Genomic DNA, 17,387 nt, shown 5'->3' on the forward strand with positions numbered 1-17,387 from the left:
TTCAGTCTCGTCATGAAAGATATTAAATCCTGTGGAGACTGTGCATTGAAGTGCAACCAAGATGATAGTTTGTTTATGAGGAACAGCTAAAAAGGGTGATCCTTCTTGCACTAAGATAAAGAAAATGCTGAGATGCCCTGAAAGAAATTATTTTGGAAGTTGGCTGGAAATAATAAAATCAAGTAAGTTCTTTTTAACTGAAAGGTAGGCTAAAATGCTTATTAGAGTAAATGTAAATCCATTCACAGCTGCTTCCCTTTTGAAGAAGGAATAAAGAAATACGTGAAGCTCTATTTGTATTCTGCAGCATTTCCCAGAGGTGCAAGGTTATTGAACAAATAGTGTTATTTACTAGGTCTAGTCTTCTGAGATGCCCACAAAGGATTCCTTTTATATCTCTTGGTATGTGGTTTCAAGAGAGTAAATCTTCAATAGCGTGGCATGCTAACTATTAGTTGGCACGGAAAGAGTAATCATTCTCATTAGTTAGAACTTGTTTGCATGAAACAGAATGTGTGTGATACAGCAAAACAAAGCAGTGTAACTCAGTATAGAAGGCAACAAGTAGTAACTGTGTTTTGTCTGGGTGTGAAACTGCACACCTGCAAAAGGAAGGGTAATTAATGGTAGGAGTTTCCGTCCTTCTGCACAGCTTGGTGGGAGGGCAGGGAAGCGGGTAGCAACACAGCATCCCTTGCAGCTGGGCCAGCGCCAAGGTGAAATCCCTCAAAATGGCACTTGAATATCAGTTTCTCCTTGGAACCAGGGAAACCAGAGGATCAGCTTATACGTCTCTCCCAGTGCTGTGGCTGGCGTAGCTGTTGTTGAGAAACTCACAGGAACACCCCTAGAGTAGGAAAGAGTGGCTGGCAGGTGGGCACCACGTACCGTAAGCTACCTCTCATCAGCATCCCTGGTGTGCAGCACAGTCCAAGATCCTGCTCGGAGAAGTGTGACTGTGGCCATTGCAGCAATTTGCTCCGGCTAGCTACACAGGCTGCTAGCTTAGCCTGTAAAGACCTTTTGCAGCTAAAAGCAAGAGTAAGGGCAGATCGGGTGGATTAGGCCCTAGATCAGCAATATTTCATTGTTCTATGAAGCACAGGATTGTCCTTTGCTAATGTTACACAAGGATTGGTAGTGATTTTACTAGGAATTTGTTTGTACAGCACCAAAAGAAGGGGAAAAACTTTTGTTCATATTTTCCTGGAAGATAGTCTCAGCTATCTGTACTGTTTTTGATGCCGTATAGAGGTGAACGAGACCTTTTCTACAATGTAAAGTTGTATGTTGGATCATGTATTTGGTTACACAAAGTATGGACTTTATAAGACCTACCAGCATTTGATTATCTTTCTTTTTGTTGTAAATATTTAACCATAAAGTATTTGACATAAAAAAATAACCATAAATTGGGAACTAGGGTCTCTGATATATTTTTGCCCTTCATTGACAGTTTCATACTCTGGAAATTATTTATGGTGATATGTCCAATCAGTTTTCAGCCTCCACTCTGACATTCTTAAAATTACAGTGATATTCTCTTCGGGGAAAAGATAATACCTATTTTCCCCAAACTAGCAATCTTTTCAAGTTCTCTTGCTTTTTCTTCCACGGCAGGGCTGTAGTTGTTGGCAGGTAAGGAGTTGCCAGGAGGTGAACTGACATTAGAAACGTCAAGAGGTCAGCCCACGTGTAGGAAAGAAAGGGGCTGTCAAGAAAACAAGTGTACCTTTTTATACAGAAACCCTCAGAGCGTGTCTTTGCTGAGAACAACGTAGTCTTACAGCTGGTCTTTTCCTGCTTTGAGAACTGAAATGAAAGAGGAAACGGGAAAAGGTTATACATTTAGGTAAATTGCTAATTATTGGTTCCCTAAAGTGGAGGGGTGGGGTTTTTTCAGTGTCAGTCCTATCTGAAAAGGAAGATTGTATCCTAGTGTTTTAGCAGTGTATGTCTTCTAATTTTGCTTAAGTCAGCCAAACTGAAGGCCGCACTTTATAAGGTAAGAGGTGTCACCAAATAACACTGTTAATAAAACACAGTTTCTGTGTCCAGTCACGGCAAGTATCCTGTAGCATTACAGTTAGGTGTTCAAAAACAGTTCAGTAGCTTTGAACATTTTATATCAAAGGAAGGTGGTGTTTTAAATACTCTGAAACAAAAGAATACAGCTGTAGATACCAGTTTTTCATTCCTTTTTTTTTTTTTTCCTTTTGTAAAGTGCAGGCTGGAGTTCCTTTGCAAAAGATTAACTTCAGTTCCTGAACTAATTTCAGAATTATGGCCATAGTAAACCTTTTTAAAGTGGCTTACATCAAGTTTTACCTTAAATAGCAATTGCCCATTCATGGCATTAGCAGATTTATTTATAAGAAGAGTCGTGTTTCTGATTTTCTAATGGAAATTAGTCTGGCAAATTTATCTTGGGAGAGTTTTCCTATTTGAAAAATAATCTTAAAAAGAAACCATCACTGCTAGAGAGCAAGGGTTTGCAGATTTTGGTGTAAGAGCAGACTGTTTCATCAGGGAAAAATTACTTTGGAAGTGGATCATTTCACAAAACAGAGGTTTTAGTCTTCAGCCCTTCCCCAGTCCCTGCAAGACCATCCTTGCAGTCCTGTGCTGCTCATCAGCACTGTTTACATGCATCCAGATGTGCCCCTCCTGTGAGAAGCCTTCGTGGCAAGCATTGCTTCCATTGGGAGTGTGAGAGTGCAGCTGGGGCAAGGGATGTACCAGGGAGGATTTATCTGACTAGCAATTTCATAGTCAGCTGTTGGAAGAGCAAAATGCAAGCAGCCTTACAACTGATGGGATATTGAGTTTTGTTGTCTTTTTCACTTGGGAGTATTTAATGCACAATTATTTGAAAGTACTCAATCAGGTTTCAGATATTTTTTGTTTCTGCCTATGATCAGACTATCTGCCCAGTGCTTGCAGAATAGCTTTGTAGAAGAGATAAGCTACTTATCCTAAAAAACTTAAAGAGTAGGAGCAACAAGATTTAAACCATACCAGTAGAGGTGAGCTGTCCTCTTGATCTCTGACTTTACTCTTCCATGTAAGCATAATTCACATTTTTCATATTGCATTTGTATTCCACTGGAAGTAAAACTGTGAGTATTGTTTTTGCTGTTTTGCTCCATTAAGTAAATTGACATAAAGATTATGTAAATATTGTATACAACCCCGGGGCAGGATTGCCTATCCTAGTTTGCACAGAGCTCATAGTACCTATTCCACCATTTTCTTCATTGATTACACTGATTTGACTTGAGAAGGAGGATGTAATTCAACAAAGAGCAAGGACAGTAAAATCTACGCAAATGTGATCCAAAGTCTTGCAGCTTTAAGAGCAAAATGCAAATTGAATTTGTGTTATCTGTGGTTACACTGCCATCTAGTGATACCAAGAGTCAATGTCGGCTTGCTTTGTTTTGTTTTCTAAAGATTAGCATCTTCATGACACATTTGTCTAATTATGGAAACGACCGCCTGGGGTTATACACCTTTGTGAATTTGGCCAACTTTGTTCATACCTGGACAAACCTGAAACTGCAGACTCTTCCTCCAGTTCAGCTGGCTCACAAGTATTTTGAACTGTTCCCTGAGCAAAAGGACCCTCTCTGGCAGGTAGGCACATTTGTTGATGAAGAGATCAGAAGAAAATCGTCTTGATGGTGTTTTTTCTGGAGTTTTTTGTTTCAGTTTCTTGTAGAGGAAAGCAGTAATATTGTTAGAGTTACTAGTTGGTTCCATGAAGCAGCTTACTGAGGCTTCAGTGTATGTGCTTGTTATTCCCTGTCGCTTAAATTCCATAGAAAGGTTGCAAAATTAATATGTATTAAGATGTGTAATTAAAATTATCTTTAATACATTTTATTTATGATTTTACTTGCTTTTAGAGATGTGGGAAGCGCAGGAAAGGTAAATGTTATGTTGTTTCTCTTCTCCTTTTGAACCTGCAGGGATGAAGCAGTTGACAGAGATATATGCATATTTTAGCGACTGGCCATTAAAGACATGAACTTTTCTCCAAATGTGTGAGGAGGAGAGGGCAGCCAAAAAGAGAAAAGAGCATTAAGACCATGGCTACCTTAATGCTAAAACTGATCAGCCAAGTAGAAATAGATTAGACAGATTAGAAAATTATTCACAAAAGGCCAAGAACTGATGAAGCAAGAAGTTTTTCAGAATTTATTACATGGATGTTATTTACTCTGCTGCTTGATTATCCTATGCTCGTAATTGAGCAAATTGAAAATAGCAGGAATGTGAGGACCTGATAGGACTGAAGCCTGCGCTGACCTTGCAGTTGACACGTCTTCAGCCCATCACCCAGTGCGATGAGCACAGTCCTTAAGGAGAAACTGCTGCACCAAGCAGTGCACGCTGGCATGTTCTTCTTGCACGTGCCTGGGGATGGTTCAACCAGTTCAGGGGAATGTCAGAGCGCTGTAGGTACATGTGTCCTCACAGTGATAATAGATATCCCAAATATCATCCTGTTGAGGTGACTTGGTTACAAATATTCTAAGGAGCAAATTTCACTAAATCAAACATAAAAATGTATTTAAGCTTGCTTACTTAAATGTTTTCTAGCATTGGATGAAGAATTGCCAACTTAGAATCTGAGTATGAGTTTGCAGATTTGAGCTTTGGTAGACATCTAGAAATTCGTGCTGTTGTTGGTTAAAACCTTGGACTAGGGGAAAAAATGTCAAGAATATCGCATAATGTTAAAAAAGGATGAACTGAAGAAATGGAAATTAGCCTGTGGCCAAATAACTTGAAAAATTAGAATTACTTAGAAAAAACATTTCTAAGTAACAGTGACAGTGACGTCACTGAATATGGTGTCTTTTGTCTATAATGCACATGAATCTGAATACAGTTAAATTTTCCTAAGCGCAGAAGATTGGCAGCTCCCTTCATCTCAGTGCGGTACTGCCAAACAACAGTGTTAAAAACTGTTTGAAAGCAGCATTTCTAAAACAAATTTAAACTGCTTCAGTTGTAAAGCAGCAAATGGAAAAACAAGATTCAATGTTATGTACTGATTTGAATTGGACCATTAGAATATGTATTTGTGAATGGAAAGCCTTAAATCATAAATGATTTACTCTTCTAGCTTAGGAGCTATGGCGTGTGTGGGGTGGTAGCTGTTAGAGTAACGCAAAAGTCGGTAATTAGATAACTCATTAGCAATTTCAGGTCTTCCTAACTTGTATGCAATTGATCAATTGATTTTGAAATATTCCCACATCTTAAGTATGTGGGATCAAATTTGTCTTTGTCATAATTCCACTGAACGTACTGATGTTTCATACAAGAAATCATCTTGACCCGGAGTGTGTCGAACAGCTGGGGCAATTATATATATGTCTAATGAAAACCACATTTCTATAACATACTTATCTCTTAAAAAAAAAAAACAAACCTAAATCAAAAAACTTAAGAGATACAGTTTCTGCCCTGGTTACATGGTTACATTGCAATTACCTTTATAATGTGGGGTTTTGTCATAAGGGAAAAAATATTTTTCTGGTAAGAATATTTGTACGTTGGTGAAAAAATGGTAATTTATATAAACAGAATTTGAGAACTTTATCAGGTGTGATTACCAATGAAATTCTTAGTTGTTCTTTTCCATTTTAGAATCCCTGTGATGACAAACGGCACAGAGATATCTGGTCTAAAGAAAAAACCTGTGATAGATTACCAAAATTCTTGGTTGTAGGACCACAGAAAACTGGTGAGATTTTACTGTATTTCAACAAGATAGGCTATGTGTAAGTTCAAATAATTATTCCGATTAATCACTTTTTACTCAGACTGCTGTGTATAGCTCTTGATCATCTAAAAGCATTTTTTTTTTGTAATTTTCAGATACCATCCAAATATAGTTTAATAATGTAAGTTACAACAAAAGACAGTACACATACTGAAAATACAGGGTTCAAGTGTGTGTTGGATTTTTTTGGCTTCATTTGACAGATGTCAACAAGATAGACAAGATCTTGTCAAAGTGGAAGGAGGAAAGGGCAGCCGTTTTTCACATGGTGTAGATCCTTAACTGCAAGTTCTTGTCTGTCCAGCTAGTGTCTTATTTATAGAAACTTGTTATTGTGTGACATTTATTTCAAGCCCAGAAGTTCCTAACGGACAGTTTGAATTGCAAGGTTGCAGTAGTTTATAAATTCACTTAATGGTTAATTTTCTTCTCTGTAATCAGAAAATTGCCTATGTGCTTCTTTCATCTTCGCCAGTCCTCAATAGCTACTGAGTGCAAGATTTTTAAATTATTTTTTGAGACAGTCTCATAAAAACCAGTAATTATTTTTAAAACACAGTTACTAAAAATGTGAAAAACAGATTTCAGCACTGGCCCTCCAGTTTCTGTGTTAACTCTTCGCAGTTCTTTAAATGTCTTCAATTTAAAAGCAAAGAAAGCACAGATTCTTAGGTGACATAAATCAGCATTCCCTTACTGAAATGAAATGGAATAAAAATTATTTAGTCCATCTGCAAGCATGAACCTGGGAAAAAAAAATGTGTGTGTATGTTTTGGACTTTTTAAATCTTGGACTTTTATCCTACTTGCAGGTACCACAGCCTTGTATTTGTTCCTGATCATGCATCCTTCCATCATTAGTAACTCCCCCAGCCCAAAAACCTTTGAGGAGGTACAGTTCTTTAATAGAAATAACTACCACAGGGGGATTGATTGGTAAGATGGGTTATTAGTATAAATATAAAAGTTTATATATTGTGAACAATACAAAAATGACGTTAGTGTTGGTAATGGTAACTGTTTATACATAGAGTGAGATAAACAAAAATAACCTTCAGTGTCCTTCTAAAATGGTTAATAAATGCAACTGAATAACAATTTTACTACAGAATATTACAAATGCACAACTTTTGTGAGGCTGTCTTGCAAATATCCATGTATTAATATGGAAAACAGCAACAAAATATGTATTTCTCATTACAAGTGCCTTTGAAGTTGGGACAGTAATGGTTGTTAGTTGGATATATGGAGGCAAAAACTATATTCCTGCTGGAAATCTTATTTCTTAAGAGAAAAAAAAGGTAATATCAAGGAGAGGCAATTTTTCCTTTAAATAGGATTTGGAAATATCAATCAGGTAAAAGGGGGACAGGGAAAGCCTCTCAAAATGTTTTTCAAAAAACAGCTCATTAGGAGAATATTGGTGTCTCTGCAGGGTTAGTAAGTGGTGCTAAAAAAGAGTCGGTGTCACTGCTGCCATCTTCACTACCAGGAATCAGCGGACATAGCTACACCGAGAAGGTCATTCTTGATTTCTCTTGCTTTCAGAAAATGCTGCAGTATAAAACACTGCAAGATGAAAAGCGGTAATGTGCTGTAGTGGCTGGGGAGCACCAGTAGAAGATTATTGATATTTTGTCTTGTTTCATCCCCCTGCTGCCCCCAGCTTAAGGGAAAATAGTTTTATTGCCTTTGACTTTGTATTCATCCATAAAATTAACAGGGTGAAAACACTGTTATATGGTCTTAGTGCAGATACGTCAGATCCAATTTCTTTTTAAGTCGCTTAGTTTTTACGGAGTTGTAATTGTTGCAGCAGATTCCTGCTACCAAGTGTGGTGAGTCAGCCAGTTATTACCGATAGAGAGGTGCTGGCTGAGTGACTGGGAATTAGAAAGCTGACTCCTTGCTGTTGAGACTTTTGAAGTCAGTGGGGATGACATGCAAGCGAGGCATAGCAGGTCCACACTGACAGAGCCAGCCGAAGTACAGTGAGCCAGTTCCTCCACAAAGTCAATGTTTTCATGCTGCTACAAGAGCACTTTGCTGCCTCTCGCGTTCCTCCTGCCGTATCCACTTCCCTCACATGCAGATACCATTTGGCTGCTCGACGTGTGCCAAATTACCTTCATCCTAATACAGCACTGGTGCGTAAAGGTCCCAGTGGTCAGCCTGTACAGACCAGGCACATCTTTTTGACAGGTTCTCACTCTGCAGCACTCATTTGGCTGTTTGCACCTCTGCACTACATGCCCCACTCACCCCTGCCAGGTTCTCACAGTTAAGTCTTGGATGCTCAGAGCTACCCATTGGTGTAGTTTCTTAACTCTTACATTTGCATTCTGGCTGCCAGACAAATCTCTCAGACCTTCAATCTGATAGTGTATTTTAATGCTGGCATGTAATGAGCTTACCGAATGGTAATTAGATACAAGGTCTCTCCTCATTAGTCCGTTAATTGGCTAGGATTCTTTCAAGGCAAGAGTATTCACAAATAACAATCAGTTCAATTTCTTTTATGGTTGTGGAGATACAGCTTTTTCCCAGGGCTGACTCTGACTTTGTCTTTGTCCGAGCTCACATTTAGACCAAGGCTAACTACAGAAGCAGGAAAAGGTTCTTTCAGCCCTTGGCAACCTCAGTACTACCATCTTGAAAGAGGTATAGAGGTATATTGTAATCTCCCAGTAGAGATGACAGAACAGCAAGATGAGAACTGATCTCTCTGTTCCTGAAACGGAGAAATCTAAATAAACCAGCCAGGCATTTCTTTAGTAAGCATTGTTACAGATTTCTTAGCCAAGTTTCTCTAAAGCCTTCTCAGCTTTGCCCTTGTCGAGTTTAGTAATTGTCTCATGAATGAGGTACTGGGCAAGGGTTTTGCAGTCTGTGTTTAGCAGAAATGCTGAGACTAAACTTTGTAACCTCTTGATACCCCACCTGGTCCGATCTCTCTAGCATTTTTCCTTGACACCACATCAACTTCTACTTTTTCCAAATTTGCCATGTTATCTAAAGAATCAATTAACTTTTTTCCAAAATTTGGTATAGTCCCATATTTAATGTTGAATGTTTCCATGTAAGGTTGTAGTCCTCATTGCCTTGTATTTACTCAGTCTATTACCAGGCCTTCAGCGGAGCAGCATCATGACACGATACATGATCTGGAGCAGGTTTGCCTGTAGTGCCTATTGCTTCTTTCAAAGCCAGTTGTTTTCTTCGCTGTTGATGTGCTGGTAAAACATCATGAGGTCACACGGTCAGGTTGAGTCATTAGTTTCAAATAATTTTATCTGTGAGCAGAAATTGGTATAGCCTCATCCTTTTCATCAAATCAGCCCTAATATTTTTGGGAAATAGAGTCTGTTGTTCAATGAAACAGTCTTATATTCTCAGATCTTTGCATTAGCATTAGGCAGATATAAACAATAAACTAGCAGGGCAGTGACAGCCTTTCATTCTGTTCTGTTTGGTTGTCCTCTTATTTCATCTTTTTCCCATACAGTCTGCATGGGAGACTAGCAATAGCTATGCAGCGTTGTAGCAGAATTTTTGAATGCAACTTGGAGCATATTATGCAGGGACCTACCTGTCCATCAGCCATTCACGTGACGTCATTTAGGTGTCTCTGGTACAAGGTAATCTACCAGCCACTACTTGTAAGACCTTGAATGAATCCACAGCTATTATTCCTTATCTAATGCATATTAAAATGGTCACCGGAACGCTAGCCCACTTCTCTTGCACAATTTTGACAACAGAAATCCATTCATGTGCCAAAGAAGCACAAAACAATAGAAGTCCCTCATAAGAATTAACTTCTCAGAATTGGGTGTCACAGACTTCAGTTTCTTTAAACAACTGTAGGTTCCTTCCTTTTCCCTAAGTACCTTGTAATGGGTGCCTGTGTGCTAATCATCACCTTGTGAGATCCATATCCTAAAGAAAACTGCATGTGCACTGGTCAGTTCCATCCCACTGATGGCCTTGGCTGCAATGGTCGCAATTTCAAACAGGAGCATGTAATTTGTAGTAGAAGTAACTCATGATGAATAGAACAAAGTCTAAGCACTGGAAGAAATTTCAGTCCTTAAGCATGATCTTCAGAAGAGGTTGTTTTAAATTACATTTATTATATCAGTACAGAATTTAACTCAAAAATCAAGAAGACCAGCATTTCCCATTTATTCTTTTCTCATGCAGTAATGAAAAGTGGTCTGAGGGCCATGGATAAAGAAGTCTGTGTGTGACACAGGAGATTGCTGAAAAGTAACTTTAACTTCATAACACATGAGGAAGGCTCACAAAGAAAACTAAAAGGAATACAACCCATATTTTCACCTAAATGTGACTTAAAGAACAATAAGTGAAAGATGCTGGCACTGCTTAGAAACCTTTTACATCATGAAGCTGTGGAGGGGATTTTTCCAGTGCCCCTTCCCTGCATAAATGAGCATTTTTCTCTTTTGAGTAAAAGCAATTCTGATACTGAGTATCTTTTTCTTATGGTTTTGCTCTGTAATCGATGTCAGCAAAAGGTCACATTTGAAAACTCATTTTCTGCTTTTGACTTTGATGGGAGTTTGTTCTGACTGAAAAGTGAGAATTCACTAATTTTAAGAAAATATATGAATATCATAACATTTTCATCCAGTTACCAAAAGAAAAAGCTGCAATGTCTGGTTATATGTAGTGAGAAGAAGAAAGCTAGTACCAAGTGAAATATGATCAAAAATATAATGTAAACTTCTGTTTGCTTTTATTTGGCAATTAGGCTATTGTTTTAATTGGTTTTTCTAGAATAAAATATACTTAACAGATTTGTCAGTCTCTCTGTGACTTCGAAGTAATTCTGAGAATGATGTTGCTTTCCTAGGTACATGGATTTCTTCCCCACTCCTTCTAATGTCACCACGGACTTCCTCTTTGAGAAAAGTGCCAACTATTTCCATTCTGAGGAAGCTCCTAAGCGAGCTGCTTCCCTCATCCCCAAGGCCAAGATCATCACCATCCTCATCGACCCATCCGATCGGGCATATTCCTGGTATCAGGTATGCACTTCGAAGAACAGGGGCAGGCACATACCAAGGTTTCCACCTTGAATCTTCTCTGTATATCCTTTCAGGGAGTATGTACAGAAAGAGTTTGGGTAATACAAGCTTTTATTTGTCAGTCAGTGCACCATATATGATCACCCGTGGGCTGAGGTGTCTATCAATGTCAACCTGAAAATCTTTCAAGGGTTAAAATACCGGAAACCACCTTTTCAAAAGTCTCCCTGTAATATAAGCATGTAAAAATGCTTGCTAACTTGATTAATTTATGTAATCAGCACATACAAAAATTAGTTTATAGACACAGTTATCTAGTTCATGCTCAAAATAAAAGATAGATTAAAAAATGTTTGTCAGTAAGGCCAGGTCAGTATGTCTTATTTTCCCATTTTGTGGTCTGTAAAGTTCCAGCAATGTAACTTCTTTTACAGCATCAGCGATCACATGAAGACCCTGCAGCTCTAAAATTCAGCTTCTACCAGGTGATCACAGCTGGACCTCGAGCCCCATCTGAGCTCAGAGCTCTCCAAAAGAGATGCCTAGCACCTGGATGGTATGCTACCCATATTGAAAGGTGGCTAACTTACTTCCCACCTTATCAGGTGAATAAGACTGTAACTTGACATCCTAATCTTATATATACACTATCCTGAAAGATTATCTTTGTAAAAATCTTGCCTACTGAATAGTGATCCTCGGGAATATCCCAGATATGCTAGAGCATGTTGTAAGTCATTGACTGTGATTCTTCATAGCCATGTTCTAAGTAGTTGGTTGGCATTGCTAGGGATATCATGTCTTAGCACCTTATGGCTGGGAGCTTCTTCTGCAAAACAAATCAGAACAAAAATTGGAAGCTCAAGAAATGTCACTACTGCTCCTTAAACTCTCTTGTACACTGAACTGCCTTTAACTTACAGCTGGTTTTCATTTGCTCGTAGTTTCATTACTCTGTTTCTGGCTCTTTGCCAGTAATGTTGAGAGAACCAGGCATGCAGTGCTTTGTGGTCTCTTTAATATCAGATGTTCCATCAGGGTTCCCAAAAGAAAACATGAAGGAAAACAAAGGGAAGCTGCGCAACAATATTTCTGCCTACTCTGAGTGGTAGCAAGTGTCAGCGAGCAGCAAGGGATGTCAGCAGCCCTCCCTGCATGGGCTGAGAAGAGTTTTGGTGTCTGTACACTTTGGAGTGTAAAAAGTATCTTTTCCATCTGAAATGGGGATTACCACATGGAAATGCATGTGATCTAGTGGTTTTGTAACACCTTGATATTTAAATGCATCAGTTTTCACCCACTTCTTGGTCCTTCCATGCAATAACCTCCCACTGTGTCAGCCTCCTTAGGCTGTGATTGTAGTAGTAAATAAACCTGTACCTGAGCAAGAGTTCACACACTGTCCCACTGCTGTCCATACTGCTTGATTTTTAACACACTTCTGGCACAGTTTGGACCCAGAGCGAAAAGTATCTTCCCAATCAGTTCCAGAGCACAGCTGGAAAGATAACAAGAACCATTACCATTGGGGAGTGTGGATACAATCAACCTGGTTTTGCAGGTGAGAAAGTTTAGCAATGTGGACCCAGGTCACGCTGTGCTGCTTGGCCCTGAGACCAGAAAGCTGTCTCTAATTTGGTTTAGTGAGTAATATAGATAAAGCCTTTGTGTACATCAACGTGTTTGCCAACTCGGGCATCACCAATTATTTAAGTCAGTTCACATTTTGCCTAACCACTCTTCTGTAACTGTCGAAGCACTGGGTTTCTTTTGCACACTTTTTTTTTTGGGAATTCCTCACATGTTGCTGCCCATACCAGTGCATCCACATACCAGAGCCTCTGTTATGACTCTCTCATGCACTGAAACAGTTTGGTGTTCCTAATCATTTACATTGCGTATCTGTCACTGATCCTGAGTCCTCAACGTATTCTTTGTGTTAAGACCAGTTTCTCTGTCTGTCTTTGAGTCTCAAAGGGTGCGTGTTTATGGACCTGTAGGTTTCAGAACAGGTGGCTCATAAGCAACTTGAAAATCAGATCTGCCTGCAAGCTTCTGTTGGCATATAACATACAAATCATTAGCCTCCTGCTGGCCCTGTGTGCGATCTGGCCTCAAAAGATGCACCTCCTAAGCCCTGAACATCATGGGATATACAAGACCAGGCAGGCAATATCACATGACCCATATCTCCTTGTTAGATTTATTTCTGGAATTAATTTTTCTGGCATTGGCAGTGTGTCTGGCACTGCTCCCCACCTAACATTTAAAGATTACTTTAGTTGAGGGAGCTTGGCTGTGGCCTGAAACTTCTGTTTACCCAGGACTCACTTAGCTGAGGCAAGTTGGCTGGAGCCTGCACCTTCTGTTTTCCTGGAGCGTGCCGAGGAGGCTCTGATGCATCTAGTTGATGTTAATCTCCCCACATTCTCTTTTGGGCAAGCCTTGCAGACTTCATGCGATACACAGTACTGTAATACCATGATACTCACAGGAAATTTTCTGCCTTATGTTTTCATTAGCTTTTCTCCAAAAGTAACCCATGAATACTGAACAATATACATTGTCCTGCAGATTTTTGCCAGGTTTTACATCCCACAGATACAGTGAAGAACCAGCCCTGGTTAGCCTTATGTTTTCTCTGTAATACTGCTAGGGATTAACTTGCATTACAAAAGCAATGATAGGCAGTAGGCCATATCCAAACTAGTTAGCAAGCTCAAGGAACAGCTGCAGCATAAAAAGTTACATAAGGCAGACCTAAAATCAGCTCAGCTTAAAATTGCAGCCTTCACTAAAGAAATGAGAGCCTTCCTTCAGCAAAAGACCTCTCACCCAGACTATCTAGGGCTATCTGGCATTTTTAATGGTGCTTAAATTTGGGGGTCTCTATGTGTTTTTAATGGTGTTTAAATTTGGGGGTCTCTACATGTGTGACTGAACTGAAGTTTTAATACCTGTTATGAAGTCAGCAGGCATACAGTAAATGGTAGAAGCAGCAACAGGATAGCTAAGGTTCCCCTTTTTGTTAGAAAAGTGGTAACAGCCCACTTGCCTTATCTTTCTAGATCCTTCACTGCTATTTCTCTGTTGTCATAACAGCTTCCAATTTAATATAATTTCAGATTTAATTAACATGCCATTTACCCTGCTCCCAGGTCATTAATAATGATGACAATTAAAACTGAACCAATTATCAGTCTCTGGGGCAGTACTTTCTATATAATGAATGAGTTTGACAGAGGTGGAGGTTTCAGTTTGAAGCTTGAAATAATGAATTTTAAATTAAACTTCCTTTTATTTTATTTGTTGTAGTTGCTAATTATTGATGGCCAGCAGCTGAGAACTGACCCGTCTACCGTAATGGATGAAGTACAGAAATTTCTGGGAGTCTCTCCTCATTATAATTACTCTGAAGCCCTAACGTGAGTTACTTCAATCATCCTTTTCACATGTTCCTACATACTTAAAATACCAGTTATTAAGTATGTAAGAGTATGTAAGCTCACTGCAAAGTAAAGCCTCTCATACTCCTTTGAGCTGTCAGTAGCATGTATTCTTCAATGCTTGCAATGAACATAAATCAGGGTTAGATTTTCTGTGAGCCATCCACCAAGCCACTCAAAGTTGTGGAGCTTGAGTGTTACACAAGTAGACCTCTGACAAATGGACAAAGCAAGTATTGCTTTGTGAGAATTGTGTATGAATTCTGGATGAATCAAAAGGAATTTTATTTCCATAAGTGGAACGTGAAATGCTGGCATATAAACAGAAAGGAAAGAGAATTAGCTTCTCTTTATTTTTGACATTAGCTGCAAGACAGGTTCAGCGGTATCAGTCAGGCACGTAACATTCACTCTGCACATCATAAATACACATGTACACAATCTTTTGGATTTAGACATTTAGATTTGGTTGCCCTTAAAATAAGACTGATAACCTTAGGTTTATTCTTTTGAGTCTTCAGTCTAAATTTGGGAGATGCATCCTCTTTGCAGTATCTGACGGCCTTTACACTGCCAAATATTTGTTTCAGGTTCGATTCACATAAAGGTTTCTGGTGTCAGCTTCTGGAAGAAGGAAAAACAAAGTGTCTTGGAAAGAGCAAAGGTAGAAAATACCCTCCTATGGATTCTGAGGTAAACAGTTATGCTCATTGGCATTATACAGGGATTCAGTTGACACATATGGGACACCACACAGGCAAAATCATAAGAAGGGACATGAGACAAAATGAAATAGACGTTGATTATCTAACTACTTTTCCCTACAAAATAAACATTTAAGAGAGCTGTGGAGTGCATAGACTTTTTCAGTTCTTTATTTCAAATGTGAAGAGTTTAAGTCATTAAAAAAACCAACTTTTTGGCACCTCTTAGAAAAAATAAACTTTGTATGCCTGAAATTCATGTGGAAACCTGTCCCCTTTACCAAAGTGATTTAAGCAGCAGAGGCTCCACAGCGCATGTTTTTTTCTCAGTCAGGATCAGGTATGTGTATTTATGTCTAGTCCCTTGTCTTTGAGAGTACTTAGACCATGACAAGTAATGCAGGCTCTCATGTAATCCAGTTTTAAGAGAGGTTAGGTCCTGTTTCTATGAATTTTATAAGTATCTTCCCCAGACAGATGCTCAAACGAAGAAATTTCCATCAGATCAAATGCTGCAGCCTGTACCTAAGGGCAGTTTAGTCTACTATTCTAGCTGTAACTTTTATGTTTATTCCGTCCTGTATTCCCATTTCATTTAGCCTGACTGGAACACAAGTAAAAACTTCAGTGTGCACAGCAGTAGATATTAATGTGGCGAGTAAGTGGGGATTTTTTTCTCACGTTACTTAAATTCTAATTAACTTTACATCAATAGAATCATACTGATATAAAATCATTGGGTGAGAAGGCTTTTGACCAGAGATAAGACTTTGTTTGTTTACTGTTCTATTTTTCAACTCTAAATGCTTCTGAAGATAGGGTTACTAATTGATACATGCCTGCATATGAAGATATTTTAGAAGCTTTGGTTTCAATCACACTTTGGTAAATGCAAAGTAACTGCATCAGCTTCAGTGCAATTCTTAATTTACGTGACTGAGAGTAGAATCAGGTTCTATGCTTTGATTTCAGTGTTTGTTTTAGACAACCTTTGTTTCTCTTGAAATTACCTTTTCAAATTCTGCTCCTAACTGATGAGCTTAAACTTGCATGCAGTAGATAGCATAAAACAATATAAATTGCAAAAGAGAAAGTAAAGTTTTGACAGAGGTAAAACAAACTTTGAAACCTAGAATTCACAGCAACTGCAGTACAGCATTTTATTAAATAAAAATATCTCCTTTTGTATCCATCAGTGCAGGGCTTTTCTGTCAAGCTACTACAGAGATCACAATGTGGAACTGTCAAAACTCCTACACAAATTGGGACAACCCCTGCCATCATGGCTGAGACAGGAGCTACAGAAAGTAAGATAGCATTGGAAACTGGCTTTCTGAAATCTCTCTTCCACACTTCAGTCATCATACCCAAAGTCTCCAGTAGCTGCCAGAAGGTCTTGTAAAATATACCTCTTCAAAAAAGAGTTAAAGATAGAAATTATTTCCATATGCTGGCATGTGGATTGTGAAAATACATGTGTTTCTTAGATCTCTGGTGGGCCAAATCTTTCTCATAAACATTTCTGGGCCTGTGGACTTGTGGACTACTGTGCACCTATGTGGAAGTTATTTGCAGCTAGTATAAGCTTCAGAGATACATGACCTGTCCAATGTCACAGTAAATATTTACATTTTTATAAATCAGTTTAAAAGTATTGTGTCTCATGTAGGTTTTGTAGCCCATTGTTAAGACCACTGACAGTTTTTCTTACTATTTGATTATTGTCTTGCATAAAATAAGAAAATTTAACGTAGCACAAGATGCCAAGTGTACTTCTGCCTTTGGAATCAGCTTGCTAATACCCAAAGTATATACTAACAAGGGTGAGAAGTACAGTTATCATATATGATTTAGCTGTGCACAGCAACAAAATACGTGGACCAAAATCTGGAAGCCACAGGCAGAAGCAGTGTAGAAAAAAACACACGCACACAAAAATCATTACCTATGATTACAGCCTGTAACAGCAAACCTTTACAATGTGGTATGGGCCTTTGTCCATAATTACTGTGTCTGATTTTATACTGACTGAAATGGCAAAATACAGCATCTAGCTGTTACGTGAACAGAAATTTAACTGGACACGTGAAGCACAGAAGTTGCAGTATAATCCTTATGAGCAGTGTTACACTTCAGCAGTTGTGAACCAGACTGAAGCAGCGTAATGAACAGGCTTTCTCACTCCTGGCTTCTGTGAGCAGCCAGATCTGGGTGCTGCACTCTGGGCTTACATTGCTGTGAATCAGGAGTGACTCCACTGAAATGAATGAAGAACTTGTAAAGAGCAGAAACAGATCCATACTTAAATTGCCTTAATTTCAACCACTATGTTTTCCTTAATTTATTTGCCTTCAGTCTGTGCTTTGTGTATTCCAAGATCCCTCAACCT

General features: G+C 38.8%; 1 protein-coding gene across 2 annotated transcripts in view; it reads left to right on the plus strand.

Annotated features, from left to right (window-relative positions):
• Positions 1–17,387, plus strand: part of LOC130159468 (bifunctional heparan sulfate N-deacetylase/N-sulfotransferase 3) — a 70,106-nt gene that overhangs the window by 49,549 nt on the left and 3,170 nt on the right. For both annotated transcript variants that reach the window (XM_056361151.1, XM_056361143.1), the window contains exons 7-14: positions 3,454–3,636; positions 5,662–5,758; positions 6,610–6,733; positions 10,674–10,848; positions 11,283–11,453; positions 14,164–14,273; positions 14,885–14,987; positions 16,195–16,305. In XM_056361151.1, the coding sequence (XP_056217126.1) occupies positions 3,454–3,636; positions 5,662–5,758; positions 6,610–6,733; positions 10,674–10,848; positions 11,283–11,453; positions 14,164–14,273; positions 14,885–14,987; positions 16,195–16,305 (1,074 nt within the window). The remainder of the gene's footprint in view (positions 1–3,453; positions 3,637–5,661; positions 5,759–6,609; positions 6,734–10,673; positions 10,849–11,282; positions 11,454–14,163; positions 14,274–14,884; positions 14,988–16,194; positions 16,306–17,387) is intronic.

The sequence above is a fragment of the Falco biarmicus genome, chromosome 1 (assembly GCF_023638135.1).
Source record: "Falco biarmicus isolate bFalBia1 chromosome 1, bFalBia1.pri, whole genome shotgun sequence".
Lineage (NCBI taxonomy): Eukaryota > Metazoa > Chordata > Aves > Falconiformes > Falconidae > Falco > Falco biarmicus.